Consider the following 10670-nt stretch of genomic DNA (forward strand, 5'->3'; position numbering starts at 1 on the left):
TTGGTTCCCACGGCTTGAGCTTTTTGAGTCATTTCTAAGTATTTGGGCTTACGTCTATGGATATTGTGTAGAATTAACAAGTGAGTTGGTCTGGTTATCACAATCCACAATCTATTCGGCCTGTTTGAAATTTTTTGAATCAAGCATTTAATAAATATTAATGGGTCTCAACTCAAATTCTAAACTAACCAAATCTCATCTCGTAAATTTTTCGGGCCTCTTCGTAATAAAATTTTTGGGCCCGTGACCTATTCAAAATTTACCCAATAAATATCAAATAGATTTCCCATATATAATAACCTAAAAAAAAAATTATAAGCTTGGTGCTCTATACTTTATTGACGTTTATGTAAATGCAGACAAATATATATTTAATTACATGCGTGACAAATGAAACGTCGATAAATTTCTATTTTTTCGGCATATCTATAAGTGCCTATAATATAAACGCCGCTAAATTCTCTCTACTTTATTGACGCTTATGCAAAAAATGAAATGTCAATAAATTTCTATATTTTCGGTATATCTATAAGTGCTGCTAGTATAAACGCTGCTAAATTCGTTCTACTTTATAGACGTTTATGCAAATGCCGACAAATGTGTATTTAATTACTAGCGTAAAAATGAAACGTCGATAAATTTCTATTTTTTGGACATATCTATAAGCGCTGCTAATATAAACGCCGCTAAATCTGCTCTACTTTATTGACGTTTATCCAAATGCTGACAAATGTATATTTAATTACCGGCGTAAAAATGAAATGTCGATAAATTTCTATTTTTTCGGCATATCTATAAGCGCCGCTAATATAATTGCCACTAAATCCTCTCTACTTTACCGACGTTTAAGTAGACGCCAGCAAATGTATATTTAATTATTGACGTAAAAATGAAATGTCTATAAAAGACTATTGTTTCGGCTTATATATAACTGTCGGTAATATAACCGCCGCTAAATCATCTCTAATTTGTCGGCATTTATGCAAATGCCGACAAATGTATATTTAAGTACCGGCGTATAGGCATATGCTAATTATCAGTGCATAAACAATATATCGACAAATCACTACTTTTACCGACATTTACATAAATGCCATTAGTAAAAATGCCGGCAAATGGCCTTTTATGTAGTGAGTACTGTCTTTTCTTGGGATTTTCCTTTTGGCTCAAGAAGTTTGGATGCATTATTACTCAGATATTTTAGGTACTGTTGTTGCGGCATTATCCTCTCACTCATGGAAGAGTAAGGTTGCGTTTGGATGTTGAGTTGAGTTGAGTTGAGATAATAAAATATTGTTAGAATATTATTTATTATTATTATTATTATTTTAGAATTTGAAAAAGTTGAATTGTTTATTATATTTTGTATTGGGATTTGAAAAAATTGTAATGATGAGTTGAGATGAGTTGAGATGATTTTTTGTTCCAAACGAAGCCTAAAATGCTCCTTTGGAGGTCTGTTTTCTCAGGCAATTCCCAGCATCATCTCATCTTATAGCACAAATTCTCCCTCCTTTGATTTTGGTATAAGTTAATTGGTTTACACCTGAGATATTAAATTATTTAAATTTTTTATCGATCTTTTTATATATATAAGGATAAACAAATTCTCTCTTATTGCACAAATTCTCTCTCTATTTATATATGTAAATAATAATGCTATTTATTATCCTTTTAAATATTATTTTTTAATCATCTCTTAATGTGATATTGAATGATTTAATTTTTTTTTATTATATTTCATTTATCTGCAAATTATTTGATACAACATCAAGAGATAATGAATAGATGACGACTAAGGCTCCGTTTGGATAATGAAATAAAATGATATAGTTTTATATGAAAGTTAAAAGTCGAATAAAATATTATTAAAAAATTATTTTTTAATATTATTATTCTTATTTTGAAATTTAAAAAATTGAATTGTTTATTTCATTTTGTATAGAAATTTGATAAACTTGTAATGATGAGATGAGATGAAACCGTTTCTATATTTAAATGGGCCTAAAAGGATGGTAAATAACAATTTTTTTCAATTTTATCATTGGTTATGAACTATTATTAATCTTGCGTTGTAATCAAAGTTTTTGTGTACCAATACCGTTGTGTGCACTTTCATACTAAAATTAAAATCGTAGAGTCGTAGCCCCTATTTAATTATCAAGATAATAAAATTGAAAAATGATAGCCGCAATCATAAATGTGTAAGTACCAAATAATCATTTTGAAAAAAGTGAATAAATATGAGATTTTTATAAAAAAAAAAATATATTTTTTTAATAATGGACCTCACTTTTTTTTCAAAATAATTACACAGCGCTTGCACAATCTACGACTGTATGTAGTATTACTCAATAAAATTATCCCCAAAATAAATCCCAAATAGTAAAACAACTTTTATTAAAATTAAAACGACAAAAATATGAACTTGCAGGGCATAATTGGGAGTAACTTTTTTATGATTATTATATGTAAGCAGCTTACTGAAGAAAAGAACTTCCATGCAAACATTAAAGGGAAGAATATTTATGATGTTTAAGAATATATATGTTACAAAACTCCCAAGAGATCAATTCCTTTTACATTCAAGAAGAGAACTTCAGTCCTTACCCATATATTGTTATGCTTTGACAAAGAACGTACAACAAATATAAATCACAGTAAGAAAAAAGTAGAAAAAAGAAAATCAAAGATAAGTGGAAGTGAAGAAGAATTAGAAGAGATTACTTTGCAAACAGCTGCCTACGCCTACCTCGCTTGGCTCGCATACTAGTTGCCTCACCAATCACAATCTCATCAACTAAGTCCTTAAAAATCAATCTCTCAACATCTAGCACCATGCCTGAGACCTCACCCTGCAGGAAACCAGTCCAACTCCCCGACCGATGCATCACATCCTCCCACAAGATACTTTTCAATCCATCCTCCTCATCCTCCAAGCTGCCCACCAACTTCTTGGCTTGAAACTGTTCTATCTCAATGCACAATTCTTTAAGAAGCTTTTGTGCACTAAAGGTCTTCCTTGCCAGTCTTTCAGGCTTCAGCCATGGCTCAGGACAAATGCCAGTGAAAAATAACTTTGTAACAAGAACCTCATTAACTGCATCAAATATAAGTTTACGGTGAAATTTCTCCCGGTCTGTCTTTGAATTGGCAGACATTCCTGGGCTTCTATCTTCTTTTAAAAGCAAACTGCTTGCCTTGGTTTGCTCCAAAACAAAGAATAACTCAGGGTTAATAGGGTAGCCTGATGGGTGCAGCTGAAATGTCGTTAGCTCAGAGCTAAGGTCAATGAGAAGAAGGCCTGAAGCTAACAATATTTCAGATATGTATCTGTGGTCTGGATTTGAATTCTCACAGAGTGATGCTATGTAATCTGTTCTGCCTTCATCATGATTGGAGTTCAGCCGCCTAAGTTTCTGAACTAAGTGTTCGATGTTCTGTAATTTCTTGCGACTGATCTCTGAGGTAAGACCAGACTCCATGCCATTAGATAAGAGGTTATCTGTAGGGTTCCATTGATCTACAACGTGGCTGTCATTATAATCTTGAGCACCATCACCTGTTGCATGAATGGACATTAGAATGAGATATGCCCTTCTATCTTTAACTAAACAACTAACTATGAGAGAACAATTAAGGGAAAATATACTTTCCACCCTCCATATAAAAAGTTATCTCTATTTCGCATCTCAAACTAGAAAAACTGACATATGACACCCCAAAACTAAAAACAAGAAAAATAGAAACTTCGTCCCATTCTGACCTTTAGTATGGAAGGAAAATATGTGAAAATAGATGATATTTGATCCAATGCACTGGTCAAAATTGGATAAGGGTGCTATTTGACAATTTTTGGTAGTTGGAGAATGCAGTGTCACTTTTGGAGGTTTACACTTGTTAATAGGAGGCTGAAAGTGTATTTTCCCTAACAATTAATTATCTTTAATTTATTCTGTCTCTACTTCCAACTACAATTTCTTTGTAGAAAACTTAAATAGTGGACACATAGCAGGTATGTAAAAGCAAGTTTAATTCCAGATCAGACTTGGATGTACAATCGAACTAGTGGTCCTCATATAATACCCAACCTTTTAAAACCACAATTCATCTAACCCATTTAGACACAATACTTCATAGGCCATAAAAATGGAAAAATATTCCTGTCGCTGCAAGTAACTCTCGAGGAAACTGGTGTTGCTAAAAAGTAGTTGGAAAAATGACTGAGAACAATGATGACAATGAAGACTATGATTATATCAACTCACATTTTCTCCTGTTTTTAAGAAATATTTCATTGCCCCTATTCATTATTCTCTTCCCTATCTTTTCCTCTCGCATTAAGAAAACAAGTTTCAATAAAAATATGCATAAACTCTCACTCCTATACATGCCTGCTTCTCATCCTTTAGCTTCTCCCAGATTTCCCATTTTTGTTTACTGAAGCACAAGACAAAGTTTACACATGACTAACTCGCCCAAACCTGTAAAATGTATTTTCATACGTGCTCCGCAGACATAACCTAAGGTCTGATGGCCAATCTTCATAAATTGGTCCAACTAAACATGAACTCGTTGGGCAAAAACTGAATTTTGTTGTTAGACTTGAACTGAATCATTTAGAATAATACCTCCACCTGTACCTCGTTTTTTCTTTCTTTCCAACAGGGCAGTCTTATTTATACCATAACTCATTTTCCAAATTCTCAAACAGTCCCTTTGGAATGAGATCATAATTGATATTGCTGTTTTTTACATTTTACGTAATATTTTCCATTAATGTGATGTTTCTTAAGAAGGGAAAATAGAGGAAAGAGACGTGTTCTAACACATCATCACAGGCAGCGTGGGAGAATTAGTCATTAGATCACCCGATACTCAATATCTAATTAGCTTAGTTGGGCCAGATCCGAGTAAAGTTTTTTGGGGGGAAGAAATTCAATGGAAAAATTTGAGTTTTTGGGTGACAGAAGCTTTCACCTTTGAGGGAATTTGGCGTCTGCTTTACAGGAGATGGTGCATCATCTCTATATACCGAGCCATCAAGCACAGAGACAGGACTGGGATGTTCTGGGGCAACAGTAGCAAGTTCTGCCAATGATTCATCTTCATCCAACCTTGGAGTGGGTTCCTGATCAAGTAAAACAATACATGTAATTCAAACAATACATGTAATTCATCCAAAGAAAGAAAAAATTACATGTGAACTAAATTTTCCGAATACTTTAGCGGGAAAGAAGATCCAAAGCACTAACTTTTTGCATTGAGCAAGAAGCAGAGTAATTGACAGCCTTCATAGATGGACTCTGGCTGCCATTGACCTCAATAGATTGTGCAGTACTCGTGACTTCAATGTCAATCTTTGAGTCCAATATGGTATTACTGTCCGATTGCACAGACATGTCATCTCCTTGACAACTCAGACTTCTTGATTCATAACTCAGCTCACTCAATTGGTCATCACTTAGCTGTGAGTTAGAAGATTGTGGTCTGACTTTTACACCTGAGGAACCTGAGTCTTTTAGTTGTCGGTTGGATTGTCTTCTGGGTTTGTTTGACTCAGATGGAGGGGTAGGTGGACGAGATCGCTTCTCCAACTCAAGCTTCTTCTGTTGCAGTCTTGGGCTAACAGATCCAGAGCCCTTTCCGGAACTTATGGCGTTTTCTTTTGAGGAATGTTGAGACCTTGATGAAGATTGTGTTGATCTAATGGTCCTGCCACTAGCTTTCTTATCAGTGGAACTAACAGCAGTGTTCCTGCGACTGCTTTTCAGAGACTGATCTTTAGCTGTTTGGCTATTAATTGAACCTTTTTTAGCATCTGCAAATCCACAACCCTGAATTCTGTGCAGACCAGAAATATCATCCATTGGAATTACTGAGGAGGCAGGAATACCAGATCTTCCATCAAGCTTAGCTGGTTTCATGATCACAATGGGGGAACCAAAAGTCCTCGAAGAATTAGAACCCCCACTGGGAGAAGCAATAACATGGTTTCTCTGTGGGATTTGGTGGCTGTGTGATTTTGAATTTTGATTTGAACTATTGTATTTTGGTTCAGAGACTCCTTGAACTCCAAACTCTGAAGTTTGTTCTTCTTTTCCGGTCTCTAATAACCCCTTTGCCTGCATTGCTTCCAGTATCTGTTTAAGGGCTCTAAAATTCTTCCCAGATTGTTTAAATTCAGGATCTTTCAACCTCTTCTCAATCTCACCACAAACAGAATTGAAGGAGTTCGGTGCCATTGGTGGAACTTTTGCAGGCCTGAAAGCTTGTTTCTGTGAAACTCTATTTCCATCCAGTTGCTTCCAAGGAGCTGGTTCAATTGGAAATCTTGAACTTGAAATGGGTTTCATGAAAAAATCAGGATTCTTCCAGCGTGGGGATGTTGGGTCCTTTGATGAGTTTCTGGGGGATTTAGAAACTCTGATAGCCCCATTTAGATCCTTTGTTTTTAAAGACCTTGAGAAGGGATCACTATCTTCAACTTCATGGGATTTGATCACATCCAAATGACCATCACTATCCAATGCAGAATCAGGCAAGGATTCCAAGCCCATTAACTTTGCCACAACACTAGGAGGCCGCTTCTGAGTTCCTGATGATTGGGGTATATTAAGGGCTTTGTCCTCTAAGTTGCCACCATTATGGAAGTTTTTTAGGTGATTAAGTTTTGAATCAGAGTTGGAACTCTGCCATGAACTTTCCTTACTGTCCAGTGAAAGTCTGGGCAGCTCTTTAAGCTTTAATGTGGATTTGAGGGTTTCTCGTGATTCAAAGGATAAACGATTTATCTCTCTCCCATCGTAAGAAAACCTGGGAGCATCCCTTGAAATCGAATGCCATGGCCCATCTTTCGCTTCATATGTTGATGTTGGATGTTCCTTTGCTTCATTGTAATACCAAGGAGTTTCTTGAAGTTTAGCAAGAACGTTAAGAGACTCCTTCAGATCGTCAGGTGTTTTTTTTTTTATGTTAACCCCAACTCCATGAGATCCATCCACAGACTTGGACAGCTGTAAAGGCCTTGGGGAATCTCTATGCTTTCTGGCATGATTTACTGGTTCCTCATTTGTTGAAGTTCTAATTGATAGTCCTCTAGCTTCCCTATACATGGAGTCCTTGACCACATCACGAAGATCAAGGGACTGCCGCCCTACATATGGAGAGGTACTTGGCTGATTCATCGCTGGGTCCCTCGATGGAGTTTCAGGAAAACTTACTCGATCAGATGAGGTTTCTGGCTGAGTTGTTTTGTTGCAGTCCAGAGAAGACAAGGTAGATGAACAAGAGGATGAGAAAGAGGCTCTTGAAGATTCTGTTGAAATTCTTTGTTTCTCGTGCACATTCTTGTTTAAACTTATTTCCTGCGAGCACAAGTTGAGGATATTCATCCAAATAAATTATAGCTCCATGCAGAACGCAGGTGAAATGATGAAGAATGTGCACATTTAAGAAATAATATATTTGTTTGTTTAGGTCAAAAAAATATCTGTTTGGAAATAATTCAGAGGCAAGAGGAGATTTTCTCTTTGGATCAATCACTGAGAAGAAGTGGTAAGAAATATGAACATTTAAGAAAGCAAATCCAAGAGTTGATTCCATGTGAATCATATTCAACAAATGAACATTAGATAGGTTAATGCACATTAAATCCACGGATGCATATGGTTGATAAAAAAAAACAAATCCAAGAGTTAATTCCATGTGAATCATATTTAACCAATGAACATTAGTTAGTTTAATGCCACATTAAATCCATGGATGCATATGGTTGATGAAAAAGGAATATAGACAGACTAGTGATCTCAAACAACTAAACTTAGTGATCTCAAACAACTAAACTTAAAACTGAAAACTTATGAGCATTGGTAAAAAATAAGTGGATCACGGAGTGGGATAGCCGGAAAAGAAAAGCTTACAGCTGTTGTCTGTCGATGGTATATGTAATTAGACTCTCTTTCCAGGCTGCCATTGTTGAAATGGGAATTACCTATTGAAGAAACAATAGAGTTAAATTTACAGACTGCACTACTGATGGCTTTAAATTTTTGAGCCTGCAAAAGAGCCGTAAAATACATGCTAATTGGATCAAATCAGAGGAAAAAGTGTACATGCACAACCAGAAGCTGAAAGTATGGGAAATATACCATTCTTTAGATCTGATATATCTAATTTCTGGAATAGAAACTGGAAAAAATTACTGTTTTAGGTGTTTGGAGTTTGGACTAATACTATTTTTAAACTAGTACCTATAGCTTATAAAGTTTCAAACTAATCCCTGGGGTAAGGTGCCTATTTCAAAAAAATCGCTCCATCCAAGCTCCATTAGTTTAGTGACAAAATGCTGATGTAGTACATAACTGCCACGCCATAACCAATCAGAAGAGTACATATATCAATTGCTACACAGTCAGCTTTTAAAAATTTAAAAATGCATAGTCAACATCAATATTAAAAATAAAAAAATAAATTTATAAAAAAAGAAAAAAGGAGGGGTCACCAAATGGGTTGCCACATCCGTCTACCATCCCAAGGACAACCATATCTAAGCTGCCCAAAGGGGTGGCCCTTTACAGGCCTCCCACCCCTTGAGTGGCCCAATCTTTTTGAAATAAGCACCTAATTTCAAGGATCAGTTTAAAAATTGTTAAACCACCACAGGTACAAGTTTGAAAAAAAGCTAAACCCCAACAGTAATTTTCCCTAGAAACTGTGATATGTTTTCATAGGATAAACATTTGTGAGACATCTATCCGTATCCATTTGTGTACAGCAAGTAAGACCTGGAAACAAGACAATTAGATGGACCAATTGCCAATGGACATGTCGTATGAAATCCTTGATGTCATGCCTTCACAAATTCATCATGTACGTTGTGGGATTATGCAAGGGCGCACACACGTACAAGACGGAGAAATTGTTAAGTATTACATGATATTAGGATTGGATATAAAAGGAGCAAAGAAAGAAAAAACTAAAGATAGAAGAATCAATTGTTTCCATACCAGTAATGAATCAAATAAAACAACACAGACACAAGAGCAGCTCCAGATATACTCGCGCAACCAATGAAAAGTATTAGATACTGATAAGATAAAGCAATCCCCACCTTTGACACAACGAACAGTAGTAATAATTAAATAATATCAAGGTCAAAGAATACCTGGAGGAAGGCTCTTGTGGCTAATGCGCCTACCAGTGAGGACGTTAGGACGATCAAAGATTTGAAATATCCCAGTCATGCATCCTATTTGCTTCTGCAAATCTGGATTGTCATCAGCTAAAGAATGTAAAAGCTTTGCAGCCATCTCCCCCTCTCTCCTCAGCTAACACAATTAAACACACCTACTTCCTATCCCTCCAACAATGCTTTCTAGGTCCAAATAAAAGAATATCAGCAATTCAGCCACCGTCAGTAAAATTTATATCTTACACTCAACAAATACGTTGAAGCCGGAGATTGCAGTTCACAAATTATGAGATATCCAAGCAATTCTCAGGTAGCCCAATCAAGAATGAGAGATTTCAGACACCTCAGAGACCCTTTTAACCTCTGATTCCAGACTACAGCTCGGGTATAAATCAGAAGTTGAGATGCTTAACCATAAGACAACAAAGCGCTTTCCTCGTTCATGAAATTGCAAATGCAGCATTCCAAAACAGAAATCACCGCTACATCAAATTACTTATATTTGCTAATCAACAATACACCAAAAATGGCTCTTAAAACCCAGTTTTCTACAGCTACTTACAGCTCAGAAACAAAAATTATGGCTTCAAACGAGATCAATACTGTCCTTTTGAAATCGAAACAATCCCAGAATGTTTACTGCTATTGTAGCATTAAATACCCTTTTCTGGATTTTCTCCCAAATCTCAATTTGTTGAAAGAATCAAGGAAACCCGAAGATACCCAGAAAGCGAAAGAATAAAATCTAATCAGTAACGTGAAAGAAACCTTATTGGCTTTCACAGAACAAACTAGACAATGCCTTGTATAGGAACTACAAAGTCGCCAAAAGAAAAGGAAGGGACCCAACACCCATATCAGTATTAACAATGCCCGGAGTTGTTAGCAACATTACCTTTACGCTGCCAAAAAAACAAAACTAATACCCTCTGCAGATCGAAGAAGAGATTTTTTTCAGAGAACTAGTGGAAAGACAGCTAGAAGAGATAGGAAGTATCATGAAATAAACCAATCTGGTGTGAGTTTAACAGTTGGCAATTTTTAATTTTTTCTGAGTCACAGAGAGAGAGAGAGACAGAGAGTATGAATTGTGTGGGTCAGATGTCCTCTAGGCCATATCTCACACATCCATGTGGGAGGTCTGAGGAGAATGTGGGTGGGTCTGGAGCTGTCTGCATGTGCATGTGAATTTGTCAGAGTAGAGAGAGATGTAAAAGTGGACATATTTGTACTAGAAACTGGAAAATTAGCCAAAGAAAAGAAAATGTCATTCTTCTTGCCTGCAAACTCCAATTGTCTTTTTCCAAGCACTTCTCACAAGCTGGTTTACCATATTACCCTCCTGTAGATTTCCCTTTTTTTTGGCCCTTGGGAGGTGGCAAGGACTATGAGCCCACACTTAGCAGACTTTTAATATCATCATTAGAGACAACAACAGCATTTAAAAATAAAGAAAGCAATAATTCAACAATGATGC

The 10670-nt window shown here is 36.0% G+C and overlaps 1 protein-coding gene across 1 annotated transcript; it reads right to left on the minus strand.

Annotated features, from left to right (window-relative positions):
- Window positions 1-2568: 2568 nt before the first annotated feature.
- On the minus strand, window positions 2569-10370 carry LOC108994210 (protein LONGIFOLIA 1-like). Its single transcript, XM_018969337.2, has 5 exons — window positions 9167-10370; window positions 7923-7993; window positions 5256-7367; window positions 4981-5131; window positions 2569-3562 (listed from the first exon to the last, which is right to left on the minus strand). The coding sequence occupies exons 1-5, from the start codon at window positions 9309-9311 to the stop codon at window positions 2724-2726; spliced, it is 3318 nt and encodes a 1105-aa protein (XP_018824882.1). The 5' UTR covers window positions 9312-10370; the 3' UTR covers window positions 2569-2723.
- Between the last annotated feature and the right edge of the window lie 300 nt (window positions 10371-10670).

Source organism: Juglans regia, chromosome 2 (genome assembly GCF_001411555.2).
Source record: "Juglans regia cultivar Chandler chromosome 2, Walnut 2.0, whole genome shotgun sequence".
Classification (NCBI taxonomy): Eukaryota; Viridiplantae; Streptophyta; class Magnoliopsida; order Fagales; family Juglandaceae; genus Juglans; species Juglans regia.